Source organism: Miniopterus schreibersii (genome assembly GCF_964146895.1).
Source record: "Miniopterus schreibersii genome assembly, chromosome: 4".
NCBI lineage: Eukaryota > Metazoa > Chordata > Mammalia > Chiroptera > Miniopteridae > Miniopterus > Miniopterus schreibersii.
Genome location: NC_138105.1, coordinates 54060851 through 54081543, shown reverse-complemented (window position 1 = coordinate 54081543; position 20693 = coordinate 54060851). Strand labels below are relative to the sequence as shown.

At 35.2% G+C, this 20693-nt stretch overlaps 2 protein-coding genes across 2 annotated transcripts in view; one reads left to right on the top strand and one right to left on the bottom strand.

Annotated features, from left to right (window-relative positions):
• Positions 1-20693, bottom strand: part of CTSO (cathepsin O) — a gene marked incomplete at its 3' end in the record, with an annotated part of 91520 nt that overhangs the window by 54906 nt on the left and 15921 nt on the right. The window lies entirely within an intron of this gene.
• On the top strand, positions 22-19663 carry TDO2 (tryptophan 2,3-dioxygenase). The gene is made up of 12 exons (XM_081136653.1): positions 22-117; positions 340-445; positions 2049-2139; positions 6363-6433; positions 7462-7589; positions 9386-9572; positions 11031-11138; positions 14841-14952; positions 16047-16104; positions 17283-17362; positions 18027-18117; positions 19093-19663. Exons 1-12 carry the CDS (start codon positions 83-85, stop codon positions 19244-19246), a joined length of 1221 nt encoding a protein of 406 aa, XP_080992779.1. The 5' UTR covers positions 22-82; the 3' UTR covers positions 19247-19663.

The window sequence follows — 20693 nt, the reverse complement described above, 5'->3', positions numbered from 1 at the left end:
AGCAACAGAATATCGGGAAAGGTCAATGATATCATCCGTCTAGTGCCAAACTTCAGTGCTTCTCAGACAGTGTGTTTTCACCATGAGTGGCTGCCCATTTTTAAGAAATGACTTTGAGTAAGTATTTACCTCTATTCCAAATATAGGTAGGCTTTTAAAATGCTAAGTATGAACACTTTAGTTTCTGAATTTCAAAAGCATTGAAAACTGTCACCCTTATTCTCTTGTTTAATAGTCTTTTTTAAAAAAATTAGCAATAAGAGAGTTTTAATCACTCATATTATTAGTTACTGTGCTTTCTCGAGATCTATTTTTTCTCATCGCTTATTTAATTTGCAGGTGTGACTTTAAAAAACTATCTTTAGAAGGCAATGATGAAGACAAAGCACAAACTGGTATAAATAAAGCCAGCAAAGGAGGACTTATCTATGGGAATTATCTGCATGTAAGTAGCTGAGTATCTTACAGAGTTTAGCTTCCATTGTTGGGTATTTTGTTGTCTTGTTTTTTCTTCGTCCTAAGTAGTTTTCTGGACCTCACGATATCCCTTTTCATACAAATTTATGCTTTTTCAACTTTTGTTAGAACAATTCAAGAGACCTGTAGAAATTCAGCAGAGAACATTGAATCTGGGCAGAAGAGTATAAATGATCACATTAGCATAGATAGCTGGCAGGCACTGGACAATTTGTATAAATAAGATCACTAAATTCTAGCCTAAATAATTACAAATGATTCTAGAAAAATTTCTCTTTTATATCCCTTTTATAAAGTAGAAATGTTAAAGGCACAGGTTTTCTTGAAATCATTAATAAATAAAAGAGGGGTGTGTGATACAAAGGAGGTATTGGAGACTATTCTGGAATACTTTTCCGCCTGTTTGTGTTCTATACTGTTTAAGAAGTGAAATGATTAGAGCATATATGGGTTTCTGAGAATGAGCTGATAAAGAATGCTAAAGCTGTGGTACATTTACGCAATGGAATACTATGCAGCTGTAAAAAAACATCTCTTACTCATTGAGGGAGCATGGAGGGGCCTGGAGACTGTTGTACTGAGTGAAATAAGCCAGGCAGAGAAAGACAAGTATCACATGATCTCACTCATAAGTGGAATCTAAAGAACAAAATAAACCTATGAATAAAATAGGTCCAGAGACATAGAAGCCTGGGACAGACTGGCACATCTCAGAGGGAAGATGGGGGTGGCTGGGTGGGTGGGGAGAGATTAAGCAAAGACTATATATGCATAAATGCATAACCCATGGACACAGACAATAGTGTGGGGAAGTCCCGGGGCAAGGGGGGGAGTAGAAGGGGTCAATGGGGGGGGGGGAAAGGGGACATCTGTAATACTTTCAACAATAAAGATAAATTTAAAAATGTTGAGATCTTCTTAGAATAGGTTCTTTAGGAGAATAGAAGAATGGAAGATAAGCAGTCCTCTAAGCAACTTGTCAAGTTTTTATCACACTTATTTCAAGAGATAGAAGAACTATGACTTCTGAATGAGTGTAATAGCACTTGTTGTAATAGAATCCTACCAAATATAAAATTCTTTGGAAAAAATAAAAAACATAAATTCAACTCACTGTTTATGATGAGACTCATGTTTAAAAGAGAATAGAATGGATCCTGAGAATTTGAGAATTTGGGGATTTTTTTTCAGTATTGTATTCTACTTCGTATTAAAGTTGATTAAAAAAAACACAAGCTTTGCAATTTCAAAATCAGTCACTTAATTTTTTTTTAGTTTTATTGAGATATAATTGATATGTAACATTGTGCAATGTAAGGTTACAACATGTTGATTTGATGCCTTTATATAGTTCAATATGATTTCCAGTGTAGCATTGAGCTAACATGGCTTATCACATCATATCATTGCCATTTTTGTGTGTGCGTGGTGAGAACATTTAAGATCTACTCTTTTAGCACGTTTCAAATATATAACTATAATCACTGTGTTATACATTAGATCCCCACAACTTATTTATCTTATTCCTGGAGGTTTGTACAAAATCAGTTTTTCTATTTTTTTGTTTAAAGTTGGAAAAAGTTTTGAATGCCCAGGAGCTTCAAAGTGAAAAAAATGGAAATAAAATCCATGATGAACACCTTTTTATCATAACTCATCAAGGTAAGTTGCACAAAAGTTTGGACAATAACTATTCCTCAGGCATTTCCCATCAATAATGAGGAAAGTTACAATTCTTTTAACTATAAGATGGTGAAAGATCAAAGAATCAGCTTTGTGAGAAATGCTCAAGAATATTTTACTGTCAGATCAATTCTCATAGGACATAAGTCTTCTTTATGTTACTTTACTGCTAGTTGAACTTTGAGCTTTGTTCTAAGTCCAAAGAGACCTTTATCTTGGAATTGACAAAGAATTTTCAAGCTAAGATGTTACGATTTTTCAACTTGAAAGTTTTAAAAAAAACTGCTTTCAAGAAATAGATCACTCAAATTTATTGTGACTTTACATGCTCCCATATAAGTCTGGTACTTAATAGAAATGTAAATTTTGGCAAAAATGCGTGTTTATTGTTTTCACACCTAAAACCTCTGGGCAGTTTTAAGTTTTTAAATTTTTTTGTGTGTTTCAGTGACACTTTTCTTTGATTTAATATTTTTTTTGTCTTTTTCTGCTTTTGAAATGACCTCTCAATTACAAAACATTAAACTGCATTCAAAAATGCAGTGCTGCCTGGCTGGTGTGGCTCAGTGGTTGAGGGTTGATCCATGAACAAAGAGGTCCCTGGTTCAATTCCCGGTCAGGGCACATGCCCAGGTTGTGGGCTGGATCCCCAGTAAGGGGCATGCAGGAGGCAGCTGATCGATGTTTCTCTCTCATCATTGATGTTTCTATCTCTCTCTCCCTCTCCCTTCTCTTTCTAAAATCAATAAAAACAAATATATTTTTTAAATGCCAGCATTGGTATAGTATGGAGTAGCCCACAGTAAGGACAGATAGCAGCAACAGGTGGCAAGAGGTGGGAAGTGATTGAAGCAGTAGCTACAAACTTTCCCAGGAAACTGAAACTATCCAACAGGTTGTGACCTAATGTTAGCACAGGTTAGACTGGTCACTACCCTGGTGGGTGGCGTCAGTATATTTGGGTTCAGATTTTACAATTTCTTCTAGTTAAGAGTTCTTGATTTGAACTGCTCACAGGGTGGCCTGATGGCACTGGATCAGCCTGTTAGCTTTTCAAAATGCTGTTGTAGACCTGATAGATGTATCAAGAGACTTCAGCGGCTCTACACCTCAGCAACTGCGTCCGGTTGGGGTTTCCTGGCCAAGATCCAAATGTCCTTAGTGAGCATCAGAGATGGGTACAGAGTGTCCTGCTGTTTCCCAGTTTTCTTGGCAATAGTTGTTTTACAACTTGCTGGAAACAGTGTCAACATTTAAATGACGTTCCTTCACCTGAAACTGAAGTTCATTTTCATTGGGAATATTCTTCCATGTTGCAAGGAAGACATGGCTCTTCATTTTGCCATCTGCAGACAGCACATTGAGTGGGGTGAGGCAGCGGAAGCAGGAGACATCAATATTGTTTTCACAGCAACCTGCAGGTCCTTCAGGGTTGTGTCTTCATGACGGGGCCCAAGGTATTGAGAAATGGGGAGACGTCAATGCTCTGATTTGGCATCAGTGGTATATGGATGGCCAGACGAGTGCTGGGGTTTACACCAAAGCTATTCTTGTTCAACTGGATTGCAAAATCTCATGTGCTGCAGAGCTTTGTTGGTGAAGCTCATTTCCAAAAACGTCCATTTGGCGATGGACAAATGCTTCAGAAACCAAGCCTTTACTGTAGGCAATCACACAGGCTTAGGGGCCACATATCCACCAGGTGCCCTGCCAGTCCCTGTAGAGAGTTCAAATACAGTAACACCTCGCCCCAATTAGTCCCTTATATTGAGGTTTAACTGTATTTGAACTATTTGTTTTGTTGAAAATAACGAATTAATAACCAAAAAAAAAATAACCCATTAATTTAATTACAAACAAATCTTGTTTAAAAGCATTTAAAAATTAACAGGATGTTAATTTTCACACATGACATGTGGATGAGAAATTTTGTCTGTTAAGTCTGAAGTTCATTAAATCGAGATCTACAAAATCGAGGGTTTACTGTAGATCATTCAGACCACTGCTGACCACAGCAGGAGTAGGTGAAGGAGCAAAGGTTACAGGGACTGTTGGTGGAATAAAGGATTGCCCCATCAGACTCTCCAGTCCTTCCCCCAAGAAATCCACAGCTCCCACCTGCACATTGACTGGGGGACAAAGGTCAAGGTGTATAAGGTCACTCAGAAGGTAACCTTGAGAGGGAATAACTGAAGGTTGTTCCAGTGATTGAGGTTGTTGGTGGCAGTGGTGATACCAACATGGGCAAGTGGTTTTTAAAGTAGGAGTTCACACCCGGCCAGGCGTGGCTCAGTGGTTGAGCATTGACCTAAGATCCAGGAGATAAGGGTTCGATTCCCGGTCAGGGCACATCCCATGGTTGCAGGCTAGATCCCCAGTCAAGGGCGTGCAGGAGACAGCTGATCAATGACTCTCTTATCATTGTTGTTTCTCTCTCTCTCTTTCTCCCTCTTCCTTCCTCTCACTGAAATCAATAAAGATATATTTTAAATAAATAAATATAAATAAATAAATAAATAAATAAATAAATAAATAAATAAATAAATAAAATAGGAGTTCATGACTTTGGGAGTTTAGAAAGTCCCTGGACTATGAAATTATGTGCAAAATATTGTGAATATGTGTCTTAAAGAAGTCTGTGACCCCAGAATATTAAGACTTACTCTAAGATTGTTGGTGCCCTAGTCCTGTCCTCTGGTTGTCCAGGGCCCAATGACCCAAGCTAGTCATTGACCCATTTCTAGACATGTTTTCTTTCTTTACCTGTTCTTTGTGTTTTTTGTTTTTCCTCAAATGGTTGTTTACTTCACTGACTGGTTAAAATTATTAACTTCTTTGAGTAAACAAATTAAAAACAAAAAATAATTGGCTTAATTTTTATTGGTGGCTTATACCAAGACAAAAGCAATAGGGGAAGAATCATGGAAGGGTAGCAGAAAATTTGGAATCAAAAAATTGTTTAGAATCCTATCTCTACCTTTATAAATTGTGAGAGCTTGGTCAGGTTCCTTAACGAGTAACTCTCCATTTCTCCATGTGTAAAATGGAAAGAATTATTTATTTTCTTATTCATAGAGTTCTTGTGAAGATGAAATGGGGTAATGTGCATTAAGCACTTAGACCAAGGTATAGCACATAACAAGCATGTAATAAATGGTAGCTATCATTATTTGATAGGGAGACTTTCCTTCCATCCTTCAGTTACAAAATATAATCAGTGAGTCATGGGACTAGCCACACAAAGTTAAACCTAAAAAACTGCTACATAAACTGATCAAGAAAATATCTGATTTGCTCTTTGTCCAAATATGAAAATTAAATCCCTAAAGTATCCTTAAATGTATTTTAAAATATAATTTGATTCCCCTAACTAGTACAGAAACATAGCCTGTATCCATATGATAACACCAAATAGAATGCCTTAGAGATCTTTAAGATTATTGATTTTCTATGCTCATCTAATGACTACATTGGCTATTTAATTCGTTTATTCATAAAATAATCACCTGGTGTTTATCTTTTGCCAACACTGTCTAGGTACTAAGGGAAATAGATGAATAGGACAAAGGGTTTTTTTGTTTTAGTTTTTTAATTTATCTTTATTGTTGAAAGTATTACAGATATCCCCTTTATTTTTCCCCATTGACCCCCTCCCATCTGCATTCCTCCCCCCAAGCCTTCACCACACTATTGTCTGTGTCCATGGATTATGCATATATGCATAAAAGTTAAGGCAAAGTTTTAGATTTAGACCATTCATAAGCTTTTCCTCCCCACAATTTTCTAAGCCCCAAGAAATGAAAACCTTGTCATATTCATTAGGTTAGTAAATGATGTTTCTGTCTATAGATGAAATCCAGTTCACTGCTGCTTCTCCACATACCTCCATCTTCCAATGGGAAGGTAGAATTAGATCATATGTTTTATCCTGAAAGACTTAAACAACATATTTGTTGAGAGAAATCAGTTTAATAATAACAACTATAAAGCATATAGATAATACACATGGCATATTAAAATATTCAATCAAAGGAGGCTATTATAAATTTATCACTAATATTTGATTATAGCATAAAAATAGGACTCTCTTGGTATTTATTGATTTTTACATTCCATTTTTATTTCTTTCAATGTCTTTCACATAATTATGGTCAAAGAGGCTCCCCAAACTTTCCAACTGACAATGGTTTTTTTCATTGCAGCTTATGAACTTTGGTTTAAGCAGATCCTCTGGGAATTAGATTCCGTTTGTGAGATCTTCCAGAATGGCCACGTGAGTTATTATGTCACAATGTTGGTTTCATACTCTTTTTGGAGAATGTAGAAAATATTATTAATGAGAAAAATTTCACACCACATGGTGAAGTTATTACTTAACAAAAACATTTTTTTCACTGGACAATGCCACACATACATTTCATTCAAGTTCCTTTCAAATTTCAGTTTCAAGCCCCTTGTTTAGAACCCATTTATTATTATTTTTTACCCTTAAGAATAGTTGTTTTAGATGATGGCAGATTGCCAGAGTAGCTAAGATTGAGCCTTTAATTTATAAGTACCAGAATTGTATTTCTAATGAATATTCCCTGTGGGAAGATAGGAACAATATGAGGAAAGCATACAGGAAGAGAAGGAAGAGGCAGAAAAAGAGAAAAGACTCGAGAAGGAAGGGGGGCCAAAAAGGACAGAGAAGACCAGGGTGGGAGAAGAGCGGAACCGCGGATGGTGGCAGAGGCTGAACTGCACTTTCAGGCCCCTCACCCTGCTTCCTGCTCCCAATGCCTCCCCGTAGGTGCTCTGCCTTGGAGGAAGCCCTGCTCCAGGAGGGGCTGGGGAAAAGAGAACAGAATACACAGACAATACTTTTCTTAAATATGTGAATGCAATTCCCTTTTATGTCAATGGCAACATCGTCCCTCAGTAGAGAGCAGATTTATTCAGGTGTTGCTCACCCAGAAGTTTCCATGTTACCTTAACTTTTATTCCTTGAAGCAAACTTGGCATTCTCTCCATTTTGCTTTAAAATGAGTGGGTGTTGTTTTTCAGAATTTACTCCTAACTTGTTTCCATGTAATTTTCTATTTTTAAAGAAAGAGAAATGATTCTGATTTTGCAGACATTCTTTGCACACAATTCAGTTACTATTAATTCAACATACACAAGCTTATGGCAAATTTTTGTTCCAATGTTCCTTTCTGAAATAAAGATGAAATTAATAGCAATGTACTATTGTTTGTAGTCTATTTTGTATCTCCTAAAAACCAGAATTGATTACTCAGTGTCTCATTTCTTAACCATCAGGTTAAGGATGAAAGGAACATGCTTACAATTGTGACACGGATGCACCGAGTGGTGGTGATCCTTAAGCTATTGGTAGAGCAGTTTTCTATTCTGGAAACGATGACAGCCTTGGACTTCAATGACTTCAGGTGTGTACCATGGCTTTGTGATTACCAAGTGGGGTTTACCATCTCACTCTGGTGGGGTAAAAGGAGGACACGTGTATTATGTGATATGAGGAGTCTGTCACTTTGTCACTATCAACTCTTGGGAGTCTTGATGAAACATTTGAGAAGTTATTAAAAATATTTCATCATTCTCCTTTACATACGAACATAATATGATTAATTAATTTCAGTTCAGTTCATCCTTGTGCCCTATTTTTATCCAAAAAGAATATTAGGCCACTTATCAAAATGGCTAAAATGGCTGATATAATGCATATAACTAAATTTTTTAAATATCAAAAGCTAAAAATAAAAGAGAAACAAGAGTGGTAGAGAAGGGTGTCAGCAAAAACATCAAAATAAGTTATGGATTGAATTATAAATCTTACTTCTACATTTCTAGGCAGCCAAAGTCATATATATCTCTATCTCTATCTCTACCTCTACCTCTATCTCTACCTCTCTCTATCTCTATCTCTATCTCTATCTCTATCTCTATCTCTATCTCTATCTCTATCTCTATCTCTATCTCTATCTCTATCTCTATCTCTATCTCTCTCTCTCTCTCTCTCTCTCTCTCTCTCTCTCTCTCTCTCTCTATCTCTATCTCTATCTCTATCTCTATCTCTATCTCTGTCTTTATCTCTATCATCTCTATCTATGTCATCTATATCTGTATGTATATATCATCTATATCTATATATCTATATCTATATCTACCTATACATATATATCAGAAAAAACTTTTTCCATACCAAATTTGAAGATAGATTTTCCTAGGTGCATTTGATAATGTAATATATAGTCCAATATGTTTGATATTTAAAGGAAATGTAGCAAAATTCCTTCATGGAGGAATTAAAAAATTGAACTAGTACCAATTAGATGAAGGACACTTACAAAGGTGTAAGAGTTTGGGTAGTTGTGTAGGGTAAGAATAATAACATTTTGATTGCCTATTGTGTCCTAGGCAACATCCTCTTTATTTTACTTGTAGTATCTCATTGGTGCTCATAATAATACTAGGTAGTGACATCAATGATAATATTCAAGAATGTAAGTTTTAGATGCTGCAATACTGCTTGGCTATAAAAAATAAGGAACTCTTACCCTTTGTAACAGCATGGATGGGCCTGGAGAACATTAAGCTAAGTGAAGTAAGCCAGTCAGGTAAAGATAAGAACCATATGATTTCACTCAAATGTGGAATCTAATGAACAAAGTAAGCTAACAAAGCAGAAATATACTCATTGATACAGGGAACAGACTGACACCTGTCAGAGGGTAGGAAGTAGGGAGGCTGGGTGAAAAAGGTGAAGGGATTAACAAAAAAAACCCTCAGACACACACACACACACAAAGAATATAAGTTTAGGAGGGATTGAATAATATTTATAAATTATAAAGATAATTTTAGCACTATTGAAAATACATTGCTCAAGGTCCATCGGTCTTTAAGAAGAACTTTAATACACACAGATACATATATATGTGTATACGTATTTGTGTGTGTAACATATATATATATATATATATATATATATATATATATACACATTTTACAAACTATACAAACATTTCAATTTTAAATTGATTGGCAGATATTAACAATGATGTTTAAGAAACTCATTTTCCTTAGTTCAGTAATGTCCGAGTCATAGGTCCAACTCTGGGCAGTTGTGTTTGTGTTCTTGATGATATCTAAGAGAGTAAAACTATGATTTACAATGTTAACACATTTCTTTCTTTTTCTTCCCTTCCCCCAATTATTCTCAAAGAGAGCACTTATCTGCAGCATCAGGCTTCCAGAGTCTGCAGTTCCGACTATTAGAAAACAAGATGGGTGTTCTTCAGAGTTTAAGAGTCCCTTATAACAGAAGACATTATCGCGATAACTTCAAAGGAGAAGAAAATGAAATGCTACTGAATTCCGAGCAGGCAAAAACACTTTTGCAACTAGTGGAGGTACGTGCTCAAATACTATTTCTAAGGTCAAACTCAACATAGCTTTTTAGTTTAGCTTCTGCTAGATAAGAATGGTAAAACTCATATCAAAGTTTGGTCACATTAATTGTAAATAAAAACAAAAGAATTTATTAAAAAATACTTAAATCCATAAGTTCACCTAATTAAAGTATTTAAATATTAAGAACTCTCTTGAGAATTTTAGAAATTTTATAAAATCAATTTTATGTTAATATTCAATAACCTCATCTTATTAAAGCAATCCTTTTAATCATCCTTACCAAGCAAATTTAATTAGCTGATTTTTAAACTAAGTGTGGTTAATTATTTAATAAACTTTATTTCTTCAAAATCCTTTGTAATTGAAAAGTTCCACAAGATGTGTATTTTTGTTAATTAAACTATATTGCTAATAGTATGTACTCTTCAGAATTTGTCCTTTTATATTTTAATTCCCCATGGGTCTATAATAGTCTTGAGAAATTATTAATTTGTTTCTTCTTAAATAAATTATTAAATAAGTATTGTATTGTCTTAATTCCCTTTACCAAGGCTTTTTGTTTGCAGATTACATTTTCTTTTAGTGAATTATGTTCTGCACTTTAATCCCCTGGGTATAGTTAATATGGATTTGGGGTAACATATATAATGCTATATAACAGCTTATAGAGATAGGGATAGAAAGAATCAGAAAGCTAATTTCAAACCAAAAATAGGTTAAATGAGAATCCATAGACATGCATGAATTAGGTTTATTTCTGATTAAAAAGTCTTGTGGAGTATTAAAATAATTGAGTAGTTAACGGATTTTAAAGTTGCTAATTACATCATGCTCCTGCATTTAGAAGAGATCATGTATTATACATGTTGTGATTCCTTCAGATACTAAGACAAAGGATTTTGAGAATAAACTGGAGACTTCATTAAAACTTCATTTATAGAACAAAAGTGGGATTTTTGTAATAATATATTTCTTAATAAGTAAAGATTAAACATCAACAATATGATTTCTTTAAAAATTAAGAGATGAAATATAATATATTTCTCTTTTTAAAAAAATATGTCTTTATTGATTTCAGAGAAAGAAAGGGAGAGGGAGACAGACAGAAACATCAATGATGAGAGAAACATCATTGATTGGCTCCCTCCTTCACGCCCCCTACTGGGGATCGAGCCAGCAACTCAGGCATGTGCCCTGACCAGGAATCGAACAGCAGTTTCCTGGATCATAGGTTTATGCTTAACCACTGAGCCATGCTGGCCAGGCAAGATTTCTTTTTTTTTTTTTTTAATGAAGAAATTAAAGAAAAAGAAAATATTTACACACAAAAAAAATATTATATATATTTCTCAAAACCGTAAAAATTTTCTGTTTCAAGTTCATAAACTTTAGTTATGATGTATCTCACATATTTAAAATTTTACAATATATTCACTTAAAAATAATGTTTACTTAAGGCATGGCTGGAAAGAACACCAGGTTTAGAGCCACATGGATTTAACTTCTGGGAAAAGTTGGAAAAAAATGTTGTTAAAGGCCTGGAAGAAGAATTCACAATGATTCAGGTATTTATGATATCATAAGTAAATATAAATTTACTACAGAAGAAGTATTGGGAATTTTATTTTAATAATTCTCCACTTTTCTCTTACATTTTCATTTTCCTATGTTCTTTTTCTTTCACAAATGCATCTGCTTAGAATATATCTCAAGATTGATTTAAATTTATTTAGGAACAATGAACTTAAAAAGTTCATTGTAGGCAAGATTTTATCCTTGATAAATAGATGAGATTAATAGACCTTTTTCATTTCTATTGAAAGTTTCAGATTGTAACCAATTCTAGACAGAAGTAAGCTCACAAAAAACCAGTTCTTCCTATTGGTTCTCAGACAATGTCATGTTTCTCCAGGACTAAATTTCTTGAAAGAGTTGTTTTAATTCTATGTCTTGAGAGGCTTTATCAAGTAGTGCTTAACGTAGGGACTTTGAAGTCACACCGCATGTGCTCTGCTTCCACCTCCACTTCCTAACTGTATGACACTGAACATCTTTTTTGTCATAACTTCTCTTTGTTTCACTTTCATCATTGATAAAATAGAAAATGAGAGTATCTCATAGGATTATTATGAGCATTAAATTAGATTAATACTTGCAAAGTGTTTTAGAACAGTAGTTAGCATAATTATTTCTTTATTTTTCATCCAATCTTCAACCCAATCCAGTCTGTCTTCTTGTGCCATCGTTCACAAGTGACCTCCATGTACATAAACACAATAGCCATTTTTAAAAAAATATATCTTTATTGATTTCAGAGTGAGGAAAGGAGAGGGAGAGACAGAGATAGAAACATCAATGATGAGAGAGTCATTGATCGAGCCTGCAACCCCGGCATGTGCCCTGACAGGAGAATTGAACCCCGATGGCCTGGATCCTAGGTCGATGCTCAACCGCTGAGCCACGCCCGGCCAGGCAATAGCCATTTTTTTAAATCTTCACTTATCTTGAGCTAATAGTGACATTCAGCACTAATGACTACTTACTCTTTCCTGAACACTTTTCTCCCTTTGGATGCGGTACACAATATTCTGTCTTCATCTAACTCTCCGGTCCCTATTTCTCTGCCTCCTTTACTGGCTCATTTTTATCTCTCCAACCAATAAATGGTGGAATTTCCCAATTCATTGGCTTACAACCTTTGTATCCTTTCTCTGTACTATTTTACTAGATGAACTCACTTATACCCACTGCTTCAATATCTACTTGTACACCAATAATTCTCAAACGTTTACCTCTAATGTAGATGTCTCCTTAAATTTCAGATCATATACTTAATATCTTAATTTCTATTTCTTCCTGGTCCTCTCAAAACTACGCTGGTTAAAAAAAAAAAACAAACTTAAAAAGATTTCCCTTTCATTCACTCTTGTATCAACTTGGTTTTCTCCAAGTTTTTCTCCTATAAACTAGTTTGTCAAGTCAGACTCATGCAATTGGTCCTTGGCAACTCCCTCTTTCTCAACCACTTTATTAAGCTAGCACCAAAAGCTATTGGCTTGACCTTCTAAATAGCTCTCAAGTATCTCTCTTTTTTAGGGGGATAACTTTTTTTTTTTTTTTTTTTATATTGGAAAACAAATATACAACTTGTAATGGGTTTGAGGCAAATTGTGCCATAAGCAGATTTTCTTTAAGTGGCTAAACAAAGTTTAAAAAGCAAGTAACAATAAAAGAAAATGTTTCTAGTACAGGACCAGCAGTACAAAAAAATAGTGTAGGAGTACCTGGATAATACATCTGTTTTGCAATAGTGCAAGTTTTAAGTACATATTGTTGACTGTCCATAGTCCACGCAGAGTTACAACTCCACACTTCAACAGCAACATGCTGACAGTTCCTAAAGAAAACTACTTTAAAAAAGGCATAACCCAGATGTTCCCTCATTGGACCAACTCCATAAAAATTTAGATGTGCAGAAGGGCTTAGATCTATCCAAAGTAAGCCACATGCAACATGTTACTTGATCAGTTTTCTAAAATGAGGTTTGCAAGCAATGACAGTCAGATAAGGGAAGAAAACATGGAGGGGTAAAGTCTAATTACTATACATGCATTTTTTTTTTTTGAGAGTAGGGGGAACATTTTACAGATAAGTTACAAACAAAGAAAAGACAAATAAACAATCTTGTACAAGAAACTTAACACATCCTGTACAATACCCTCACGTTGCGGTCATCATCTGTAGCAGCTCCTCATGGTTTACGTGACCGTCGCCATCAGGAGCTGCTTGCCTGGTCATTGCACCCACCCCTTCACCTGCCAACCTCTCTCCAAGGTCCGTCAGCACAGGCGAGGCCCTGCTGCACTTATGTAGCCATCGCCGCCCTTATCAAACACATGGAAGCGTCTCGAATTTCTTCTTCACTCTCTGTGCCTTTTGTTTTTCTTTCCATCGTTGCCAGGAATTCGGGGAAGGGACTGTGCCGTTACCATAAGCGCCCAGGGCCCCGTCACGTGCAGACGCCTTGCTTCTCACTTGGACTAAAGCCCTATTCTCTCGGCTGCTTTGCCAGGCTCTCCAGGAAGGCTCCATTCCAATGTATTCTGCACCCTGCAGTTTGAGCAATCTTTTCAAAATGCAAATCTAGTCACATTTAGTGATTGCACAAAACTCTTTGATGTCTTCCCATTGCTTTCAGCATAACAGTAAAAATCCTTAACATAACCTTCGAGGCCTTTCCTGATCTCCCTTGAGCCAACCGTACGGAATTTCCTTTAAGCTGAATTCAGTTTTTTGAATTTACCACCAGTCTTTTTATGTTACTCTCTGGGTCTGGAATATTCTTCCCCAGGTGACTCTATTGCATTCTTCAGGTCTTGGCTCAAGGAAAACTTCTTCAGGAAGGCATTTCCTGATCTCCTTACTTCTCTAAATTACCCTGGCACTATATTGCTCCCATACACCGCTGTATGATATGGGACACTTCTGAGTGTTCATGGTCACAATTTAATCCTCAGGTGATTATTTGTTCTATGTCTTATTTCTACCAGATAATATATTGCATCAGATCAGAGGACTTAATTTTTGCTTACGATTTTATCTATCACCTGAGCATGGCATTTGCTATAAAAATGGATATTTAATCGGCAATAGTATGCATACAAGTTTTTAACAAACGGATTGGTTCTTCTGAGGATTTGAATATAATTGGGTTAATTTTTGCTCCAGTTTAATTAATTGAGTTGTAAGTAGAGCATGTGCTGTAGGCAGAAAAAGAAGAATTTTCTTAAAGAATCAGTAGGTATGAAATAAATAAAGATATAAGGGTGAAATGTATCTTAGAAATTATATTTATAGAATATAATACTGAGTATAGAATTTCAGTAGTATTAAAAGTTTTCCTGACTAGAAATTCTTAACTTTTCCTAACTGGAATTACTTTACTGTGTCAAATAATTTCTGTCAAAAATTCGATCATATTGACTGCTTGTATCCAGTTATGCCCACTTGACCCCATGTCTCATGATATTTATAGAGAGAATGTGTTAACAAATCACTTAAAGTGAACTAAAAGGACAGAACCAGTGACTGTGAGGAAGATCCCTTCTCATAAGCCATAATTTCCAAATTGTAATATTAGAGGAAATGGTAAATATTTCCAAGCACACCCTTTCTACACCCGGTGAGTCTACTTCTCACAGCAATATTTTCTAAAATAAGAATCTATTCTCTCTGTTGGGAATATTAATGAAGTATTTTCTCCAAAGGCTAAAAAAGAGTCAGAGGAAAAAGAGGAACAAATGGCTGAACATAAGAAACAAAAAGAGGTGTTACTCTTGTTATTTGATGAGAAGCGTCATGAACATCTCCTTAGTACAGGTAGGTAATTTTATTCTTAAGGATTGTTTCTCAGCTCTGTACCACTGTGACATCAAAAGATCAAACCCCACTTGGGGGAAATAAAACGAAAACTGATACTCCACTCAGAAAAAAGGATCGGTTAATGTTATCTATGATAAGATTATATTAAGAGGTTTAAATGCCCAGGTTGTCTCAAAGACATTGGTAGAAACTTTCATAATATGTCAGGTAATGAAGGATACCAAGGTACGTACATTGAAAATGGCTTCTCAAGTAGGAGAGGGAAGGAAAAACTCCATTGCAAGGGCAAAGGTGGCTTGGCCGAAGAAGTTTCCCAAGCTGACCAGGAAAAACACACATTTAGACTTCTGGCATAATTAATATTGAGCTATTAAAAAAATTTTGGAACCTAATTGACCAGTGTAATCAATACTTTTATTATTTAACTATTTTCTTCAATCTGTTTGAAATTTATGGTTTTTTTTTTTTTAATTTGGAACTTTTATTATAAATCTTTTGGAAATAGACAGAAGTAAAAATTAATTTTAAAAATACAAGTATAGGGCATAGCAATATATGAAATCAATATGAAATTATATAAGCTTTTAAAGGTTGTTAGCTTCAGTTTTCTATAAAACCTCAGTAAAGAAGAGCAAAGTCTTGTTTTCCTGCAGATAGAGCAGCGCATATGAAATTTAAATAATGACTGTGCTCCTTGAAGTCAGGTGATATTAAGTAATTTTAAATGAATTAGCAAATATTACTTTCAAATGAAACTTAGAATGAGTCTTGTTTATCTTTTTAAAAAGCCACCATACTATTTTACTTGAAAAATATCATGAAATTTGAGTATTTTCCATATCAGGTTTTCCTAGCATATTTAAAGATTTTGAGAATTTAGAATATATATACATGATTTCAGTTTGTCTTTTAAAATCCAATATTAAAAAACAATTTATATGATAGTTTTCCCATTTCAAGCTAAGGGACAAAAATTTTAAACTAACACATTGTTTTCTAAAAACATATAACAATTTTTTAAGGTGATGGTGCCACATTAACATGACTACCCTAAATGACCTATTAAATTAAAAAGTCTATGTATTTTGCAGGTGAAAGACGACTCTCATACAGAGCACTTCAGGGGGCCTTGATGATCTATTTTTACAGGTAAAAGCAAAGTAGAAGGGAAGAAGCAGGAGTTAAAATTGATGATTGGATATAGATAATATATCAAACATAAGCTTATACGTTTCAATCATAGTTCCAATAAGTTTGGGAGGAAAACAGAAAATGATTGTGAGGTTTCAGGAGATTTTCTTTCTTTTAAATAGTAAGAGTTTAACTTTATCTCTGTAGTTGTTTTTTGTTTTGTTTTGTTTTTTAAAACCACCCACACAAATTAATCAAATATCCTTTTTATTAAATTCTACCATTATGTGATTTTAAGTGTCCAAAAAGACCACCGTGCAATCTGCCTCAGAAATTCAGTCACGAAACATGTTGAGACACTAAACAACGTGGTAGAGTTATTCCTGTTTTATGAAGGATCAAAAGAATGGATAAAATGAAAACACCTTATAAGTTGTTGTTCTACTTATTCAACAATTTCAAGTAAAATAATCTTCACTGTTTAATGCATTTGAAGTGTCCTTAAATGCCCACGTACTCCTTCATATGTATGAAGTTTCATCTTCATGTTTCATGAATTGAATGATTCAGAACAATAGATAACATACTAGCAAAAATACCTATGTTTACTGGATGTCTTATTGACTTGTATTTATTTAAATTGTAATCCTCTCAAATCTTTCTTCAGAATGACAACCTAAACAAAATATTTTGACTCGTTCCCTAAACTCTTACTAAATGTATGCCACTCAAGCTTATGTGTCTTAAGCAGAAAATGGACTGAGAGAATTGAAGGATTAGCTGAAGAAAGGGAATATAATGAAAATATACATATATATAAAAATAAAAAAACTTTTGTTTTCATGTTTTAATATCTTTGTTTGGAAAAAGTTTTTTACTGTATTAGCTGGGAAATATGAGATAGTGTATGCCTGCCTTTTAATGAGATTCAATGTTAAGTGTGACTCTGGCTGGCTACTTTATATATATTACATGGAATATTCTAGACTCTGCAAACAAATGCTGTAAGGTGAGGCATAGTATCCCCATTTTTGAGATGAAGAAACTAAGATTGATTGGGTAATCTAGAGATGATGCCACAGCTCCTAATAGGAGAGTTGACATCTGTTTCCAGGGCCAACAGATTACAAAAGTCATGCTCTTCCTAACGCACTGGATTTGCTTGAATAGATCCCATCCTCTTATTTCTCCTTTAGGGAAGAACCTAGATTCCAGGTCCCTTTCCAGTTACTGACCTCTCTTATGGACATAGACTCACTCATGACCAAATGGAGATGTAAGTCCTCTCCTCAGCCCCCCCTTCATTCTCCTCCTCCTCCTGTTCCTTTAGCCCTTTTCTCCTGTCTGCCTTCCTGCTTGCTCTCTCTTTTCTTCCATCTTTTGTTTGAGTTGGCTTTTAAAAAAATCAGCTTGACAGTTATTGTCCCCTAGGGTCTACCTTATCCATATACACAAATGGCACAGTGCCTAGAGCCCACAGTAATTTGGGGGGCCCATGAAGACATTTTATTTGATAATCAGAAGGAAAAAATAAACTTTACGTCCAAGGAAATGCCTTAATATATAATAGTAATTTATTCATCTTTATGACAAAACCATATAAAAATATAACTTTAATATACTTTTTAATGGAGGAAGAAACCCAGAAAAGCAAAGTGACCAGAGCTCATTAAAGTCCTACTATGGCCCTGCTCTCCCCTATTTTGTTCATAGGCTAAATGTAAATATGGGTGGAGTCAAATGGGGTGCTGAACCAAGTGGGGTGCCGGGCAACCTGCTGGCCTCACCTGGCTCTCACAGGTGAACCTTCCATATGGCCAAGTGATAAGGCGTGAGCTTTTTTCTCAGAAGCAATAATCATTACCAACCCCTTGTTTTTAGAACATTGTGGAACTAAGAGCAGAAAAATATCCATGGTGTTCATTTGTGTGTTTGCCTAGATAACCACGTGTGCCTGGTGCACAGAATGCTGGGCAGCAAAACCGGCACCGGTGGGTCCTCAGGCTACCAGTACCTGCGTTCAACAGTAAGGTGAGATGGGGAAAATTCACCTTTTTATCTTGGTGGAAGTCACCAATTTTTGTTTCTTTGTATATGTGGCATTATCTAGCAAAAGTCATTTATACTTGTTCCTGCCTGCTGACAACATATTTGTAGTTAGATGAAGGCATTCCTATTAGAACCTTTGGAGGTCATTATAAAAATTCTTAGCTCTGGACAGTCATTATTTTCATCTTGTGATGAAAAGGGGCATGGCACCAATGCCTGTATGACCTGCAAGGACATAAAGGAGTTATTACAGGTAAAAATTTTCAACTCATTCTGGCTCAAGTTTGGACTAGATTCAAATGGTTATCATTAAGTCCAATAGGTAATGTTGGTGAGATGAATGATACAGCTAAAAATATACTTTCTTATTTCCTGATAGGACTCTATTTTATGGCATGAAAACTACTTCTATCTACTCCAGGGATTGCCCTTTTCATATTTTTACCAAAAAAAAGGTCAACATTTATCGAGCGCTTAAAACATGGTAGAGATATTTCTAGGACATTTGTATTCTTATTTACTATTCACAGCATTATTGATAGGATACATAGATGTGTCTGAAAACTGAGGAAATTACGGAGGAACGGATTGTAGTTTTTATTTTACAGAGGTAGAAACCAAGACACTGAGGTGTAGACAACTTGTCCAAGGTGGTAGGAGCTGCAAGTGACAAAGCAGGATTTGAACGCAAATTTGACTTCAAAGGCAGTTGCTCTTCCAGTATAAAACTGCAACACTTAAAATAATTAACAGACACAAAAGCAAGTTTTAGTGTTAAGAGTACTCTGTTGGACATTTATTATGAATCTAACATGACATTTTTACTTTTTTTAATCTATCTATATCAGTTACTCGGCAGGTACTTTGCAAAATATTATCTGAGAAACAAAAATTTTTGATGGAAAATTTTAAATATTTCATTTCAACAAATCTAAAACCTCTGTCTTTGTTTTTCAGTGACAGATACAAGGTATTTGTAGATTTATTTAATCTTTCAACATATCTGATACCCCGATCCTGGATACCGAAGATGAACCCAATTACTCGCAAATTCCTTTACACGTCTGAATATTGTGACAGCTCTTACTTCAGCAGTGAAGAATCAGATTAAAATTACCTGCAAATTCTATGAAGAACGTTGATTTCTGTGGACTTTTTCCTATGAATTTTCATGAATACACAGACTTCTAAGTTAATATATGTATATACAGGCACTGTGGTGCTCCGATTCAATCCTGGAAGTAATTTTACTTCATTTATTGTGATAAGACTAAGAATTTTTGTTATGAAAGAAGACATTAGGAAATTAATTCAGTTACATTGTAACATTGTACATAGCGTATTTTCCTATTAAAAATTTAATGTCCCCTGATTACTTACTTTAATGTAACCATTTAACCTAATCATGATCTCATTGTTCCATATTTATAAGCTTGTAAACTTCAGCTATTTAAAATATTCAATGCAATAAATTCTTCACGAACATTAAATCAAAATGATTTTAAGTAATAAAAATTATTCTTTCTGTAATATGTTGTTTTGAAAACATTGCTTGAATTTGCTAGGACTCTTGGTGATCAATGACAGAAATCTATGTGACGCTTGCCCAAAGGGGTTTTATCGGACAATTACTCCAATAGCTTAAAACACTGAGAGGAGCCTGGGGAGCTCTAAGGCCACAGGGATGGGTCCAGTTCCTAGAGTACTTTATTCCTGGAACACTTTCAGGATCTGCTGTGTCTCATCTCTTCTCTGTGGGTGTTGGCTCTGCTCTTCCCTGATGTAGACCCACTTTGAGATCTTTGAGATATCACACCCAAGAACATCTTGATGGTTTTCATTAGGAAGCCTAATTGTTATGTGAAGATTTCACTGCTTTTGGTTTAGCCTCATCGGGTGAACTTCAAGTAGTTTGTGGGGCGAGCTTATGCCTATGTGGAACAGCACAGACTAAGCTAGAAGATAGAACAGGGCTTCGGCGTGAGAGCTTATTTAAAAGAGTTAGCGTGTTATTTTTTAGGCATCGGGGAGTCCTCGGTTTAAAACAGGGGAATAACATGGTAACATTGTCTTTAAAAAATGTAAATCCAGGGGACACACAGTACATGGATTATAATGAGAGCCATCAGAATCACCTGGAGGGCTTATTAAATCAGTGTTTCACAAATCCTCGGGTGTTTTCTAGTCCGGAAACTATACTTTGAGAACCACTGGATTCTGGAACACAGGTTTATTGGGTAGACTATAAAATAGTGGAGATAAGATACTAAAGAACATGCATCTGGAAAGGAACAGCAGAAATGGAGAGGAGGCAGGTGACTAGGTGATCGGTTACTAAGATAAAACTGACCTAATTAAAATCTCAGAAGATTTCCCTCAATTTTACTCTTTGGGTTGATGCGGTTAACCAAAATAGAGATTCTAGGAGGTGCAGGAGTTTTTTTTGTTTTTTGTTTGTTTGTTTGTTTGTTTTTTGGAGATATTGAGATTACGGTGTTTATGGAGAAAACCAAAAAATAAGTATATGGATATGGAAATGAGTAAACTCTTGTGTGAAT